At 45.5% G+C, this 17,363-nt stretch overlaps 2 protein-coding genes across 4 annotated transcripts; both read left to right on the top strand.

Moving 5' to 3' along the window:
• Positions 1–2,358: 2,358 nt before the first annotated feature.
• LOC123411571 (pentatricopeptide repeat-containing protein At2g03880, mitochondrial) lies at positions 2,359–4,486 on the top strand. Its single transcript, XM_045104539.1, has one exon. The coding sequence runs from the start codon at positions 2,396–2,398 to the stop codon at positions 4,316–4,318; it is 1,923 nt and encodes a 640-aa protein (XP_044960474.1). The 5' UTR covers positions 2,359–2,395; the 3' UTR covers positions 4,319–4,486.
• A 206-nt stretch (positions 4,487–4,692) lies between these two features.
• LOC123411572 lies at positions 4,693–10,366 on the top strand. Of its 3 annotated transcripts, none has more exons than XM_045104542.1 (3): positions 4,693–4,958; positions 6,578–6,752; positions 10,345–10,366. In XM_045104542.1, the coding sequence occupies exons 1-2, from the start codon at positions 4,779–4,781 to the stop codon at positions 6,749–6,751; spliced, it is 354 nt and encodes a 117-aa protein (XP_044960477.1). In that variant the 5' UTR covers positions 4,693–4,778; the 3' UTR covers position 6,752; positions 10,345–10,366. The 3 variants fall into 3 exon arrangements, with proteins under 3 accessions (XP_044960477.1, XP_044960476.1, XP_044960475.1); XM_045104541.1 differs by lacking the exon at positions 10,345–10,366 and adding an exon at positions 8,403–8,778; XM_045104540.1 differs by lacking the exon at positions 10,345–10,366 and adding an exon at positions 6,882–7,167.
• The last annotated feature ends 6,997 nt before the right edge of the window (positions 10,367–17,363 follow it).

Below are 17,363 nucleotides of genomic sequence, written 5' to 3'. Positions count from 1 at the left end.
GCATGGCTGGTCGTTTACCCCGCGTGGGCCCTCGAGTCGACGTGGCGGCGGTCAAAGCGCCACGCAAGCTGTTCATCGGCGGTCAGACGAAATTAAGACTTGGGTGAACAACTTTGAAAGAATTAGGATCCAGATGTGCATTTTCAAAGAATTGGGATCCAATCAACACTTTTAGGAAAGAATTAGGACCGCTCATGCATTTTACTCTTGATTTGCTAAGGACAAATCCGAGAGTGTTGAAAATAAAATAACTAGTTTAAGTGACCCTTTTGATAATTGGGAAAATCTATCTAGCAGTGTGGGCATCGACGTGGTCCGGTGCGGCGGCATGAAACGTGCACTTTCGCGTCTACCGGAGGTGTAGGTGGACAGTAATAGGTGACCATTTTTTATAGAAATTTCAATTAATCCTCACACAAACATGTACTAGCATGCATGCATGGTCTATTTTTTTGTTCTCCCAAATGCATGCATGGTATACTGTGATACATGGAGTATTACGCACAAGCTTGTAGCATGCATGTATGCATGGTCTACCTTTTTATATGACAAAGCATATAGCATGCATGTTTGGTCTACTTTTCTTTGCTACATGGAATACTCGTGATAATAAGGTGATGGGGGTGCAGAACGTTATGAAATAACTGACCATTAGTTATAATTTAAGTGACAAACGTTGCAAAATAATATGTCAACTATAGTGTTTATAACAACTGACAAGCTTATATGAGATTTGAGGAAAATTAAACTGGCTGACACAACAAAACACTATCACAACTAAGTTTCGGAACAATCGAGTGCCTTTTTTATTACGACACAACATAACAATCAAGGGTAGAATTCAACAGATAAATAAAGCAAACATCGTGACAACTATTTTTTTATAATGACTGACAAGTTGTATGAGACAACAAGCATACAAAATATATGTGGCAACTGTGATTTTATAAGCACCTACAAGCTTTATGAGACCACATGACAACTTGATAGAATTAAAATGACAAGCACATTAAAACATTTTGGAAACTGCATTTATAAGCACCGACAATCTTTTCACGAAAAGACATCAAAAAATACGACAATTAGGTTTTTTTATTGGGCAAGTAAGTGGTGAATAATATAGCAAGTGAGTGAAACAATATGACAATTATGGAAGAAAAAAAAAGTTTGTCGAAACATGTCGACATGAGATCTAGTTTCGAAGATCTTGTCGCGACAAAGCCAACGGTGAAAATAGTTCATCGATTGAATTAACGATTTTAAAGATAAAACTTTTTTGAATTTCAAGCATTAAAGAGAATCTTGACGACGTCATGCATGCATACATGATTCAGAGAGTGAAAATTAAGTCATATTTTATATTAGCGCTAGCGGTTTTTGTCTACTTAGATGCATGTGCACGAAGTGTGTACTCCTCTGTCTATTTTACTTGTGTAAACCAGCCATCGCACGGGAGCAGAGGATGCGGCGCCGCTGCATAGTTAACTCCTTGAGAGCAAGTACAATAGTAGAGCCGGCTGCCGGCTGTAAGCTCATGCCATGTCACCTATAGCCCATCTTATAGCTAACATGTACAATAGTTGGTTAGAAGAGTGAACTACTTATTTATTATATGACCCACCTCTCATTCTCACAAAGTACCTAGGAGCACGTGCTAGAGTTGGCTCTTAACTAAGAGCCCGCTTAGAGCAAGTACAATAAGGTACGGTCAGCAGGCTGTAAGGATTAAAATACTATATTTTTGCTGAGTTGGATGAGAGAGAAGAGAAGAGAGAAGGAAAGCGGGCTCTTCGTGAAGTGCCAGCTCTAGCACGTGCTCCTAGGTGCTTTGTGAGAATGAAAGGTGGGTCATATATGATAAAAATAGTACTCTTTTGCAGCTAACTATTGTACAAGCTAGCTATAAGGTGGGCTATAAGATGGCTTATAGCCAGCAGTTGGCTATACTATTAACCATGCTCTTACCTTCTCTCTCCTCTTCTCTCTCCTCCAACTAAGCAAAAATATACTACTTTATTCCTTATAGCCAGCTGACTCAGGGGGTGTTTGTTTCCAGGGACTTTTTGGGACTTTTTGACACTTTTTCCAACAATGCCCCTACTTTTTACACTACTTCTACATTACTAAGGGTAACATGGTCTTTTTGCATGTCATTTAATGACCTCTAGTCCCTATTTAGTCAATGAAAACAAACGGGTAGGGACTAGGGACTTTTAAGTTGGAACTAAAAAAAATTTCGGGACTTCTCAAACAAACAGGGCCTCAGTTCTATTCTACTTGCTCTCATAATTTGCCTTTACTCCTTTGTTTCGGTTCCAGTTCCACAGTGGAGTCGATCTTTAGCCCAGGGAACTCGAGCCGTCTCCCGCCAGGCCGCCACGAGCCCTTTTGCCACATGAGATCGCTGTTCAACCGCGTCCCTTGCAAGCGTCTCGCTGCAGCTCGCCGGAGTCGCCGCTGCCTCCACTCCCACTCCCAACCGCACCCTCTCCTCGCAACCTTCTCCCGCCTCTGCGACGATGGCCCCCTCCCGGCCGCGCTCGCGCTGCTCCCCGACCTCGCCACGGCCGGCGTCCGCGCGGACCCGGTCTCGCTCTGCCGCCTCATCAAGCTCTGCGTCCGCCACGGCACGGCCAGCGACGGACGCCTCATCCATGACCATGTCTCCTGCACGGCCAACGGCGGAGGAGAAGCGCCCCACACGGGCCTCTTCGTCTCCAACTCTCTCATCTCCATGTACGCCAAATTCGGCTTGCTCCACGACGCGCTCGAGCTGTTCGGCGGAATGCCTCACAGGAACGTCGTGTCTTGGACGACCGTCGTGTCGGCTCTGGCCAATGCCGGTGGGAGGAAAGTGGAGGCGCTCAGGTTTCTTGTGGACATGAAGAGGGACAACGTGGCTCCCAACAGTTACACATACTCTAGTGTTCTTGGTGTCTGTGGCACACCTGGGGTGCTCGCAGCTGTGCACGCGAGCATTGTTAAGGTCGGGTTGGATTCGGATGTGTTTGTGCGGAGCTCCTTGATTGATGCGTATATGAAGCTTGGGGATTTGGACAGCGGGCGTGGGGTCTTTGACGAGATGGTCACCCGTGATTTGGTTGTGTGGAATTCGATCATCGCGGGGTTTGCACAGAGCGGTGATGGTGTTGGGGCGGTAGAATTGTTCATGAGGATGAAGGAGTCTGGTTTCTCGGCTAACCAGGGTACCTTGACCAGTGTCCTCCGGGCGTGTACCGGGATGGTCATGCTTGAGTTGGGAAGGCAGGTACATGCTCATGTGCTCAAGTATGACACGGACTTGATTCTGCACAATGCACTTCTCGACATGTACTGCAAATGTGGAAGCTTGCAGGACGCTGGTGCCTTGTTCAGCAGAATGCCTCATAGGGATGTGATCTCATGGAGCACCATGGTCTCTGGTTTGGCGCAGAATGGGAGAAGCACCGATGCGCTGAAGGTTTTTGGCTTGATGCAATCTGAAGGTCCTACACCAAACCGTATAACAATGGTTGGAGTTCTGTTTGCATGCAGTCATGCTGGCTTGGTGGAAGATGGTTGGTATTACTTTAGGTCCATGGAGAAGCTCTTTGGCATTCAGCCTGAGAGGGAACATTGCAACTGCATGGTTGATCTCCTTGGTCGGGCAGGGAAGCTTGACGAAGCTGTGAAGTTCATCAGTGAGATGAACTTTGAGCCAGACTCGGTCATATGGAGAACTCTTCTTGGGGCATGCAGAATGCACAAAAACGCTAACCTTGCAGCATATGCAGCAAGAGAGATCCTTAAACTTGAGCCTGAGGACCAAGGTGCGCGCATATTGTTGTCAAATACATATGCTGATTTGCGACAATGGTTAGATGCCGAGAAGTCATGGAAGGTGATGAGAAACCAAGGGGCCAAAAAAGAGCCCGGGCTCAGCTGGATCGAGCTGGGGAAACAAGTCCATGTGTTTATTGCTGGTGAATTGTCACACCCATTCTCAACTGGCATAGTTCAGGAACTGAACCGACTAATCAGGCGGGTCACAGACCTCGGTTATGTCCCGCAGACAGAGTTTGTGCTTCAGGATCTTGAGAGTGAGCAGAAGGAAGATCTGCTGAAATATCACAGCGAGAAATTGGCCGTTGCATTTGCAATGATGAATTCAGTGAAGGGGAAGCCTGTACGGATCATGAAGAACCTCAGGATCTGTGGTGACTGCCACTCATTCGTGAAGCACGTCTCCAAGAGTGAAGGCAAGGTGATCATAATCAGGGACCCGGTTCGGTTCCACCATTTCCAGGATGGAGTTTGCTCATGTAGCGACTATTGGTAGAGAAGGCAACACACACTGGCAAGGCTCCTGTGGCGACTAATTGCTTGATCACAAGTTGTTACAGCATTTTCTTTGCAACTCAGATGCTTAACTACATTTATACTAGTATCTTGTGAAAGAAGAGTAAGAGTAGTAGTCTATACCATTTTTTCTGAGGGAGTAGTACTATATACCAGGAGTCAAAAGAACAAAGATAAAGAAGAAGAAAAAAGTAAGAAAAAAAAAGGAGAAAGGGAAGGAGGCAAGTGAGCAAAATAGAGGCCATAAAGAAGCCCACTGGGCCGTATCTCTTTCCCAGCTCATCCGCCTCATCCACGCAAAGACGAAACAGAACAGGAAAGAAACGCGCCCAGGAGGGAGGAATTCCGGCGTCCTCTTCTCGCAAGCCCTAGAAGCCATGGTCCGCGGAGGCCGCAGGTGACCGGCGCCGGTAGCAAGGGGCGCCAGGAGGAGCGGCAAGATGTCGGTGCGGATAAAGGCTGTGGTGGACAGGTTCGTGAAGGAGCTCAAGGAGGCGCTGGACGCGGACATCCAGGACCGCGTCATGAGGGAGCGCGAGATGCAGAGCTACATCGAGGAGCGCGAGCGCGAGGTCGCCGAGCGGGAGGCCGCGTGGAAGGCCGAGCTCTCCCGCCGCGAGGTAACGAATGCCCCAAATCCGATTCAATTCATGCCCCCCCCCCCCCCCCCCCCCCTTCCGTCCTCCCCTGCCACCCTGATCAGCGTTCTGCATCATCTTTTGTACGATCGAGAATGGGGGCAATATGTATGCTGCAGCGGCAGCTTGGTTTGTGTTTCAATGTAGTACTATTCATTATTTGGCTCTTGATACTCTCTTTATCACAATTCTTGCTCGAAATGTGGGTTTTCCTTCGTGTCGATGTCTTTCAGTTTCTTGTGATGCTAAACTGGAGAAGTACTATGTAGTACTGTAGGAGATTGCTTGCTTTACGCCGTAGTATTTACAAGGGCCTCAGGGGAATAAAGTTGGCCCCTTCAGTTACGTAGAGCATATAGTCAATCATAGGAAGGTGACCTATATGTGAAGATAAGAATCCAAGATATGTCTGAGAAGCATCGGTCCTCTGGTGGTCTTGTGTGACTAGAATAGAGCATATCAGACTAGCATTCTTTGTGCTCTAAGGACGACAAGTCATGGTTTTCCTTTTCTGCTGCATGTACTCTGTAGTACCTTGTTGCTTCGTATTGTCCAACTTCATGATCAATTGTCAGATGTTTATGATTGTGCATATAAATATGGTTACGTAGTCCAGAAATTATACACCTGTTCGAGTAATGTGTGGTAGTTGAGTCTTGGTGAGACTCTTCTAAGATGTGAATTGGTAGCTAGGAGACAAGTGCACTAGATATGGTCCTTGTTTTGGCAATGCTCTACTGTGAGATGGTACAACACAAGAAAATGACACTGGAACGTATGAAGCACCTCCTGTGTGTACTGGGATTGTGGGATTGGTCGAGATGACAAGATAGGTTTGGTGGAGGGAGGTGACAAAGCGGGGATGAACGTGTGTACCCTCCTAGGGCTACACCAATCCCATTTTAGGTACATAATCTCATAGGCCTCATACACCCTAACAGTTGGTAGGCTTTCTTCATAAATCTGACCAGTTAATCATTTAATTAGAAAGTTAGGTTAGACAACCTCGTTGCATAATTGTGCTATGCATTTTGTTCTTCCTGTTATCGTTTTGGCTATTATTTTCCATGGTAAGTGCCAACATAAGATGCAGATCTTCCTGAGTTGCTTGCTGACTACTAACTTAATGAATTTGATATCATCATCTTGCTTGCTTAGCTGTTGCTTCTCCAATTAAGTATCCGTTTAGTTTGTTGAGCAAATATTCACAGGTTGTAATCATAATGAACACGTAGTGGCTTTGCGGGCACACCAGAAGATTGTCTCCAGAGATCATAACCTAAGAGCCAAAACTGAATCATAACCTGAGCTCATGAAAGTTGAAACGTGGTAGTGAGGTCTTAAAACTAACAAAACATCAAATCGATATGGCAATCTCCAATTCGAGCAAACCATAGTGTGTAGTAAACTAAATATTTTCTCTATCAAAATCATCGAAAGATGCCAACAGACTAACTCAACGGCACTTTGGGTCCCAAACATTTCCTATTGCCTTTAATGTTATTATTGCTTCGTTTTCTTTAGGGAATGTTATTATAGATTCATAGTTGAACATGCTTTGGCGACATTTAACATGTCATGCTACAATCTTCCTTTTGCAGGCTGAAATTGCGCGGCAAGAGGCAAGGCTGAAAATGGAAAGGGAGAATCTGGAGAAAGAAAAGAGCGTCCTGATGGGAACTGCTTCGAATCAGGATAACCAGGACGGAGCCCTTGAGATCACCGTCAGTGGTGAGAAGTATAGGTGCCTCCGCTTCTCCAAGGCAAAGAAGTGAGGTATGAGCTAGGGGTCACTAGTAGTACACCGTTATTTTAAGCCTTGCATCTGATCCAAATTGTAGCAGCACAAGAGATCCCCATGTGTCCCCTACCAAGTAAAGGATTCTCCTTTGATCTGTTTGTTAGGCACCGGTTCCTGTTCCCAAATAATCAGGTGATTGAACGCCACATGAGATGATGCCCGCCTGCCTGCCGATCGAGTGTGTCCAGGCCTGCAGTAACATGAATGGCTTCCAATTATCATCACGGTACAGGAGCCATGTTAGGCCCAGCTTCTGATTGCCAACGTCGGTTCACTTTGAAAAATAACAATTAAGGAGATCAGTTTTCTTTTCTCTTCTCTTCCCTTCAGAACTTGGGGCTGGGGCTATTGGTTCTTGTCCCAGTCGATAAGAAAATTGGTTCCATTTTTTTTCGCTCAGGATTCAGTTGCGCTCCTACAGTTTATTTGCATGTGACCCTGATTAGCATCTGTGCGCTCAATGATTGTGCGGGATTCATGGATAATCTGCACGGGGTCACCATGTTAGTGATAATAATTTCTTGTTAATTGGTCAATCTAATGAGAGGTCAAAGACTGTTGTTACTCTGTTATTGATAACCTGAGGTTCAGAGTGGGAGCTAACTTTCCCCAGTGACCGCGGGAGCCGGTGGCATTAGGTTAGCTAGGTAGAAAGAAGGTAGCCGCTCCTGATAACGACTGTTACCTGAAAAGCCAGGGCCTGTCCTACAGTGACCGCCGGAGCAGGAGGCATTAGGCTACAGAAGAGAACTTTATGCGAGCGCCTGATGTGCTCTCCTCAACCGTCTGCCTTCCCAATCCGTTCATCTCCCCTGTTAAAACTCCAAGATCGTAGCTGCATCCAGGACGGAAATTTACGAAGGGTCAGTTTACTGTCTCCGCAGCTCTCCGGAGCTGGTGGGTTTCCGGATGGCCCCACAGCTCCACTTCCGGAGCTGGTGGAGTTATAGTTGAAATTTACGAAGGGTCAGTTTACTGTCTCCGCAGCTCTCCGGAGCTGGTGGGATTCCGGACGGCCTCTAATACTGTGAATCCAGTCTGCAGTTCTAATAAGCAGCCTTTAGAATGCAATTTTTGTTGTTATTCTTCATGCGAATAGGCTAATGGATCTTTAAAAAAAATTGCACGATATTTGATATTATTCATCACAGATCTAGTAGTAGCGTAGTTTTTATTTGACTAACCTTGTACTGTTAGGTGGAGTCGGCGGCACAACTGTTAGCTTGTCATTGATCTTAGTATGCAGTATACTGAGTGACATGGATCAAGTGACTGCTGCTCCTTCTCATATCAGGCTGCTGAACTGAACTGACTGAAACGGATCGAGTGACTATTACTTGTGTGCAGATCCATGAGTCTCCTGCCTGCACAGCACATACACTGTTACCTGCATGACCAGCCTAGGCTGCACTGTACTCCGAACCAACCGTCTCTTTCTTTCTGGATCTTATCTCATTTCCATCTCATCCTATCTGTGTTTGGAAGCAACCATGTGCTGCACACCAGTAGAAATAGAAAAAAAAAAGGAAGAAAAGGGAACAGTGACCAGCTAGGCTAGGACTGTCAGCATGAGAAGGCTCTGTACTGTTTATCTCGCATCTTATCGTCTCATGATCTGTGTGCAGTCGGTCGGTCCCACGTGTCAGCCAGCGATTGGAGCACAGGGATGGCGTGCACGGTTGGCGGCAAGATGGCGTTATTCGTGGCCGCGCCATGCCCGGCCAGGCCAGGCCGGCACGAGCACCTACGCACGCATGCAACCGCTTATCCGAAACGAAACACACACGAAAAATAAAATCAAGAAATGGTAATGGCGCGAGAGCATCTTCGAAGAGGCTGTTCCGTAACTTCGTCGAGTCTGATCCAAGATTACGAAGCGAGAACGGTGTCAAAGACGAAGTAGTAGAACATGTAAAGTAGATGAACACAGAAAGTATAGAAGGAACTATCTTTGTTAATGATGATCTCTTTCTTACAATGATTTCTTTTTCTCTTTTTATATAGGGGTAGGGGGTCAAGGGACAAGTATTCACTTAATGGAAAAAAGCGATAGGGATTGGCTTCTTGCCTCGCACGAAAACCGGTAGTTAAAGAGGCCTTGGGCCCTGGTTTTCCAACACTCCCCCTTGGTAATTATCCGTATATCCATATTCAAAACTCCGAAAAACCCAGTGAAAAAAATATAAAAAAATGTCACATAGTATACGTATTTGTATTGCACGAATTGCCTCGTCAAAAACTTTAGATAAGAAACATCAGAAAAACCCACTCAAGAAAAAAAGAGTACAATTCACTCAACCACTTGGTTGAGTACTCAATCATTGGGATAGAGATTTTAGCGACGAGTTTATGAAGTTTCTCCCCCCTGAACCTTGCATCTATCTAAGTCTCATGATACCAATTCCACGCACACACCTCTTAAAGGATGATGCCGGTAATGATTTAGTGAACATATCAGCAAGATTGTCACACGATTTAGTATGCGAAATTCTCACCTTGTTCAATTGTTGCAGTTCGTGTGCATAGAAGAACTTGGGACTAATATGCTTTGAAAGGTTACTCTTCACATAACCCATCTGAACTTATGCGATACAAGCAGCATTATCTTCATAGATAATGGTAGGGGTTTGTACGGTGTTCAGCCCACACGTCTACTGAATGTGGTCGATCATCCGCCGAAGCGATAGACATTCCTTTGACGTTCTGAATAGTACCATGATTTTTGAGTGGTTCGTGGAGGTCGACACAAGAGTTTGCTTGGTTGATCTCCAGGAGAACGCGGTTCCACCACAAAGAAAAACATATCTAGTCTGTGATTTGCAATCATGCGGGTCCGATAGGTACCCAGCATCGGCGTAGCCTTAAGAGATAGGTCTTTATTCCTTTTATAAAATAGGCCAAGATCTATGGTCCCTTGCAGGTAACGGAAGACGTCCTTGATACCTTTCCAATGTCTCTTGGAAGGTTCAGAACTGTACCTAGCGAGTAAACTCATGGCGAAAGCAATGTCTGGCCGTGTACAATTTGCGAGATACACGAGTGCTCCAACTGCACTCACGTAAGGAACCTCTGGTCCTAGAGTTTCCTCCCCCTTTTTCTTAGGCCTGAACAGGTCCTTGTTTGGATGTAAAGATCTCCCGACCATCGGGGTCTTAGAAGGATATGCCTTATGAAATCCAGATATTTCCAACACCTTCTGGGCGTAGGCCGACTAGTGCACTAGAATCCCATCAAGGGAATGTTCAACTTGCAGACCTAGACAGAACTTGGTTTTACCCAAACCCTTCATCTCGAATTCCGACATCAGGTAGGAACTCACTTCCTCAATATCCTCACGTGTACCGATTATGTTTAAATTGTCCACATACACCGATATTATACAGAATCCATCTTGGGACCGCCGTATAAAAACACATGGGCAATCTTTATTGCTCGTTTAGCCCTTATGATGAAGGAAATCGCTTAGGCGATTATACCACATTCTACCAGAATGTCTAAGTATGTACAATGCCTTTTGAAGTTGAACACTATATAGACTCATGTTTGCTCTATCATGCTTCCGAACAGGGATACATTCAAGAACCTTCATGTATATGTTCGAATCCAAGTTACCATACAGGTAAGCAGTGACAACATCCATTAATTTCATTTTCAAGCCCATGTTTACTGCCATTGAGATCAAGTATCTAAAGGTAACTCCATCCATGACCAGGGAATAGGTCTCCTCAAAATCGACACAAGGTCGTTGAGTGAACCCTTGAGCAACGAGCCTTGATTTGTACTGTACTACCTTATTATTTTCATCTCTCTTTCGAACAAAAACCCACCTATGGCCAAGAGGGCGTACGTGGGGAGGAGTTCGACAAACTGGTCCGAACACCTTCCTTTTGTTAAGAGATAATAATTCAGCAGTAATTGCCTCTTGTCAATCTTTCCAATACGACATTTTCTTGCAATCAGCGAGCGTGTTAGGCTCACTGTCAAGATCTATAATTGAGGCAATTTTCATAGCGAAGTTAATGTCGACAATCAACGTTGCTCGGTTCAGGGACTCCCCCGTATAAGTATAATTTATGGCCATTTCGTCATGGAGAGAATCTCGCGCTAACAATTGCTCTACCAAATTTCCCATTCTGGGAGCAAGGTCCTTTCGATTTTCCACGCCGATGTGTGTGCACACATCTCCGCTGGGTGTTCCCCTATGGGAAAGTTTAGGTCTGGAATTTCGTGCAATGAATTTTCCGTACTTGTGTCAGGTCTCGACTGGCTCCCCGTTCACTTTGGGGCACTCTAGTGACAGGCTGTAATAAATCTCTCTTATTCTTTTTCGTCGGGCGTCCCCGAGTACTTAGGATTTGAGAAGCCGGATCTCTCGTCCTTTTAGGCCTTTGGACGAGAGTGGGTATACCATCATTTTTCTTTGGTATTTCGACCCTTTCCGTTGCATTGCGCGTATGCACATGCGATTTTATCATAGTCTTTAAGTCGCTAAAGTGGTATACCGTCATTATCTTTTGGACTTCTCTCTCAGTCTCAGTAGTGCGCGGGTCATGAGCATGTATGAACATGCGGTACCGAGTGCTCAACTTTGATTCCCATTGCCATGCAATAATCATTGAACACCTTTGAAGTAAATTCTTCGACGTTGTCCATTCGAATAGACTTTATACGATGACCAGGGAAATTATTCCTCATTTGTATGATCTAGGAGATCAACTTTGCAAAGGCATGGTTCCATGTTGATAGCAGGCAGACATTGGACCATTTAGAGGAAGCATCAATGAGCACCATGAAGTACCTAAAAGGCCCCGTGAGGGGCTAAATTGGACCACATATGTCCCCTTGAATACGTTCCAAGAACGCGGGGATTCGTCCCGCACCTTGAGAGGCGATGGCCTAATGACTAACTTCCCCGTTGCGCATGCGGAGCATACGAAATCATCGGGATTCGGGGAGTTTTTCACGTTAACATTATGACCATGCGAGTTGATAATAATATTTCTCATCATCCTAAGTCCAGGATGGCCTAACCTATCATGCCATAGCCAGAAAAGTTTGGAGCTTCTAAAAACAGTCTTAAGGGTAGTGTACACGGACGGTGCTACTATCTTGGTGTAGTATAGCCCTGTGTCAAACGAAGGAAGCCTTTCGATAACATATTTATCATTTGCATCCCGCTTTGTGATGAGGAGGCACTCCTTGCCGTTGTCATCATCGGTCTCAATATGAAAACCATTAGCGCGGATGTCTTTAAAGCTCAAAGAGTACGAGTCGACTCCGGGTACAACATGTTGGGGAACGTCGCATGGGAAACAAAAAATTTCCTACGCGCACGAAGACCTATCATGGTGATGTCCATCTACGAGGGGGATTTCAGATCTATGTACCCTTGTAGATCGCACAGCAGAAGCGTTAATAAACGCGGTTGATGTAGTGGAACGTCCTCACGTCCCTCGATCCGCCCTGGGAACTATCCCACGAACCGTCCCGCGATCCGTCCCATGATCCGCTCCGATCTAGTGCCGAACGGACGGCACCTCTGCGTTCAGCACACGTACAACTCGACGATGATCTCGGCCTTCTTGATCCAGCAAGAGAGACGGAGAGGTAGATGAGTTCTCCGGCAGCGTGCGGCGCTCCGGAGGTTGGTGGTGATCTAATCTCACCAGGGCTCCGTCCGAGCTCCACAGAAACGCGATCTAGAGGAAAAACCGTGAAGGTATGTGGTCGGGCTGTCGTGAAAAAGTTGTCTCAAATCAGCCCTAAAACCTCCGTATATATAGGTGGGAGGGGAGGGGCCTTTCCTTGGGGCTCAAGGAGCCCCAAGGGGTTCGGCCGAAGGGGGGGAGGAGGAGTCCTCCTCCAATCCTAGTCCAACTAGGATTGGAAGGTGGAGTCCTTCCCTTCCTTCCCACTTCCCCCCTTTTTTTCTTTCTCTTTGATTTTCTTATCTCCCTGCGCAGGGGCCTCTCTGGGCTTGCCCACCAGCCCACTAAGGGCTGGTGCGGCACCCCTAAGGCATATGGGCTTCCCCGGGGTGGGTTGCCCCCCGGTGAACATCCGGAACCCATTCGTCATTCTCAGTACATTACCCGTAATTCCGAAAACTTTCCGGTAATCAAATGAGGTCATCCTATATATCAATCTTCGTCTCCAGGCCATTGCGGACACCCTCGTGACGTCCGTGATCTCATCCGGGACTCCGAACAACATTTGGTAACCAACCATATAACTCAAATACGCATAAAACAACGTCGAACCTTAAGTGTGCAGACCCTGCGGGTTCGAGAACTATGTAGACATGACCCGAGGGACTCCTCGGTCAATATCCAATAGCGGGACCTAGATGCCCATATTGGATCCTACATATTCTACGAAGATCTTATCGTTTGAACCTCAGTGCCAAGGATTCATATAATCCCGTATGTCATTCCCTTTGTCCTTTCGGTATGTTACTTGCCCGAGATTCGATCGTCAGTATCCGCATACCTATTTCAATCTCGTTTACCCACAAGTATCTTTACTCGTTCCGTAATACAAGATCCCGCAACTTACACTAAGTCACATTGCTTGCAAGGCTTGTGTGTGATGTTGTATTACCGAGTGGGCCTCGAGATACCTCTTCGTCATACGGAGTGACAAATCCCAGTCTTGATCCATACTAACTCAACGACACCTTCGGAGATACGTGTAGAGCATCTTTATAGCCACCCAGTTACGTTGTGACGTTTGATACACACAAAGTATTCCTCCGGTGTCAGTGAGTTATATGATCTCATGGTCATAGGAATAAATACTTGACACACAGAAAACAGTAGCAACAAAATGACACGATCAACATGCCACGTCTATTAGTTCGGGTCTAGTCCATCACATGATTCTCCCAATGATGTGATCCAGTTATCAAGCAACAACACCTTGTACATAGTCACAAGACCCTGACTATCCTTGATCAACTGGCTAGCCAACTAGAGGCTTGCTAGGGACGGTGTTTTGTCTATGTATCCACACATGTATCTAAGTCTTCATTCAATACTATTATAGCATGGATAATAAACGATTATCTTGATCCAGGAATTATAATAATAACTTATTTACCATTGCCTCTAGGGCATAATTCCAACAGTCTCCCACTTGCACTAGAGTCAATAATCTAGCCCTCACATCACCATGCGAATTACATTGTAATAAATCTAACACCCATACAGTTCTGGTGTTGATCATGCTTTGCTCGTGGAAGAGGTTTAGTCAGCGGGTCTGCTACATTCAGATCCGTGTGCACTTTGCATATATTTACGTCCTCCCCTTCGACGTAGTCGCGAATGAGGTTGAAGCGTCGTTTGATGTGTCTGTTCTTCTTGTAAAACCGTGGTTCCTTTGCTAAGGCAATGGCACCCGTGTTGTCACAGAACAAGGTTATTGGATTCAGTGCACTTGGCACCACTCCAAGATCCGTCATGAAGTGCTTCATCCAGACACCCTCCTTAGCCGCCTCCAAGGCAGCCATGTACTCCGCTTCACATGTAGAATCAGCTACAACGCTTTGCTTGGAACTGCACCAGCTTACGGCACCCCCATTAAGAATAAATACGTATCCGGTCGGCGACTTAGTCATCCGGATCTGTGTCAAAGCTTGCATCGACGTAACCTTTTACGGCGAGCTCTTCGTCACCTCCATACACGAGAAACATCTCCTTAGTCCTTTTCAGGTACTTCAGGATATTCTTTCCGCCGTCCAATGATCCACTCCTGGATTACTCTGGAACCTGCCTGCCATACTTATGGCCAGGCTAACGTCCGGTCTAGTGCACAGCATTGCATACATGATAGAACCTATGGCTGAAGCATAGGGGACGGTGCTCATATGCTCTCTATCTTTACCAGTTGTTGGGCACTGAGTCTTACTCAATCTCATACCTTGTAAAACTGGCAAGAACCCCTTCTTGGACTGTTCCATTTTGAACCTCTTCAAAACTTTATCAAGGTATGTACTTTGTGAAAGTCCTATCAGGCGTTTCGATCTATCCCTATAGATCTTAATGCCTAGAATGTAAGCAGCTTCTCGTAGGTCCTTCATAGAGAAACTTTTATTCAAGTAATCCTTTATGCTCTCCAAAAACTCCACGTTGTTTCCAATCAGCAATATGTCATCCACATATAATATTAGAAACGCTACAGAGCTCCCACTCACTTTCTTGTAAATACAAGATTCTCCAACCAGTTGTATAAACCCAAATGCTTTGATCACCTCATCAAAGCGTTTATTCCAACTCCGAGATGCTTGCACCAGCCCATAAATGGATCGCTGGAGCTTGCACACTTTGTTAGCATTTTTAGGATCGACAAAACCTTCGGGTTGCATCATATACAACTCTTCCTTAAGGAAACCGTTAAGGAACGCCGTTTTGACATCCATCTGCCAGATTTCATAATCAAAAAATGCACCTATTGCTGACATGATTCTGACGGACTTTAGCATCGCTACGGGCGAGAACGTCTCATCATAGTAAACTACTTGAACTTGTGAAAAACCCTTTGCCACAAGTCGAGCTTTATAAACGGTCACATTACCGTCAGCGTCCGTCTTCTTCTTAAAGATCCATTTGTTCTGAATAGCCTTGCGACCCTCAGGTAGTACTTCCAAAGTCCACACTTTGTTTTCATACATGGATCCTATCTCGGACTTCATGGCCTCCAGCTATTTGTTGGAATCAGGGCCCACCATTGCTTCTTCATAATTCGCAGGCTCATTGTTGTCTAACAACATAATTGATAAGACGGGATTACCATACCACCCTGGAGTAGTACGCGGTCTCGTCGACCTGCGAGGTCCGATAGGAACTTGATCTGGAGTTTCATGATCATCATCATTAACTTCCTCCTCAACCGGCGTTGCAACGACAGGGGTTTCCCGTTGCCCTGCGCCACCATCCAGAGGGATGAGAGGTTCGACAACCTCATCAAGTTCTATCTTCCTCCCACTCAATTCTCTCGAGAGAAACTCCTTCTCGAGAAAAGCTCCGTTCTTAGCAACAAACACTTTGCCCTCGGATTTGAGATAGAAGGTATACCCAACTGTCTCTTTCGAGTAACCTATGAAGATGCACTTTTCCGCTTTGGGTTCTAGCTTTTCAGGCTGAAGCTTTTTGACATAAGCATCACATCCCCAAACTTTAAGAAACGACAACTTTGGTCTTTTGCCATACCACAGTTCGTATGGTGTCGTCTCAACGGATTTTGATGGTGCCCTATTTAAAGTGAATGCAGTTGTTTCTAATGCATAACCCCAAAACAATAACGGCAAATCGGTAAGAGACATCATAGATCGCACCATCTCTAATAAAGTACGATTACGACGTTCGGACACACCATTACGCTGTGGTGTTCCAGGCGGTGTCAACTATGAAAAAATTCCACATTGTCTTAAGTGAGCACCAAACTCGAAACTCAGATATTCACCCCCACGATCAGACCGTAGGAATTTGATCTTCTTGTTACGATGATTTTCGACTTCACTATGAAATTGCTTGAACTTTTCAAATGTTTCAGACTTGTGCTTCATCAAGTAGACATAACCATATCTACTCAATTCGTGAGTGAAGGTGAGAAAATAACGATATCCGCCGCGTGCCTCCACGCTCATTGGGCCACACACATCGGTATGTATGATTTCCAACAAGTCACTTGCACGCTCCATTGTTCCGGAGAATGGAGTTTTAGTCATCTTGCCCATGGGGCATGGTTCGCACGTGTCAAGTGAATCAAAGTCAAGTGACTCCAAAAGTCCATCGGTATGGAGTTTCTTCATGCGCTTTACACCAATATGACCTAAGCGGCAGTGCCACAAAAACATGGCGCTATCATTGTTAACTCTAACTCTTTTGGTCTCAGTGTTATGTATATGTGTATTATCACTATCAAGATCCAATATGAACAATCCTCTCACATTGGGTGCATGACCATAAAAGATATTACTCATAGAAATAGAACAACCATTATTCTCTGACTTAAACGAGTAACCGTCTCGCAATAAACAAGATCCAGATATAATGTTCATGCTTAATGCAGGCACTAAATAACAATTATTTAACTTCATAACTAATCCTGATGGTAACTGAAGTGAAACTGTGCCGACGGCGATTGCATCAACCTTGGAACCATTTCCCACGCGCATCGTCACTTCATCCTTGGCCAGCCTTCGCTTATTCCGCAGTTCCTGTTTCGAGTTGCAAATATGAGCAACAGAACTGGTATCGAATACCCAGGCACTACTACGAGAGCTGGTTAAGTACACACCAATAACATGTATATCAAATATACCTGATTTTTCTTTGGCCGCATTCTTATCAGCCAGATACTTGGGGCAGTTGCGCTTCCAGTGACCCATACCCTTGCAATAATAGCACTCCGTTTCAGGCTTAGGTCCAGCTTTGGGTTTCTTCGTCGGATTGGCAACAGGCTTGCCGCTCTTCTTTGAATTACCCGTCTCTTGAAACTAGTGGTCTTATTCACCATCAACACTTGATGCTCTTTACGGAGTTCTGACTCTGCGACTTTCAGCATCGCGAACAACTCGCCGGGTGACT

The sequence above is a fragment of the Hordeum vulgare genome, chromosome 7H (genome assembly GCF_904849725.1).
Source record: "Hordeum vulgare subsp. vulgare chromosome 7H, MorexV3_pseudomolecules_assembly, whole genome shotgun sequence".
Lineage (NCBI taxonomy): Eukaryota > Viridiplantae > Streptophyta > Magnoliopsida > Poales > Poaceae > Hordeum > Hordeum vulgare.
The sequence above is the reverse complement of the archived record's forward strand: the minus strand, read 5'-3'. Positions and strand labels throughout refer to the sequence as shown.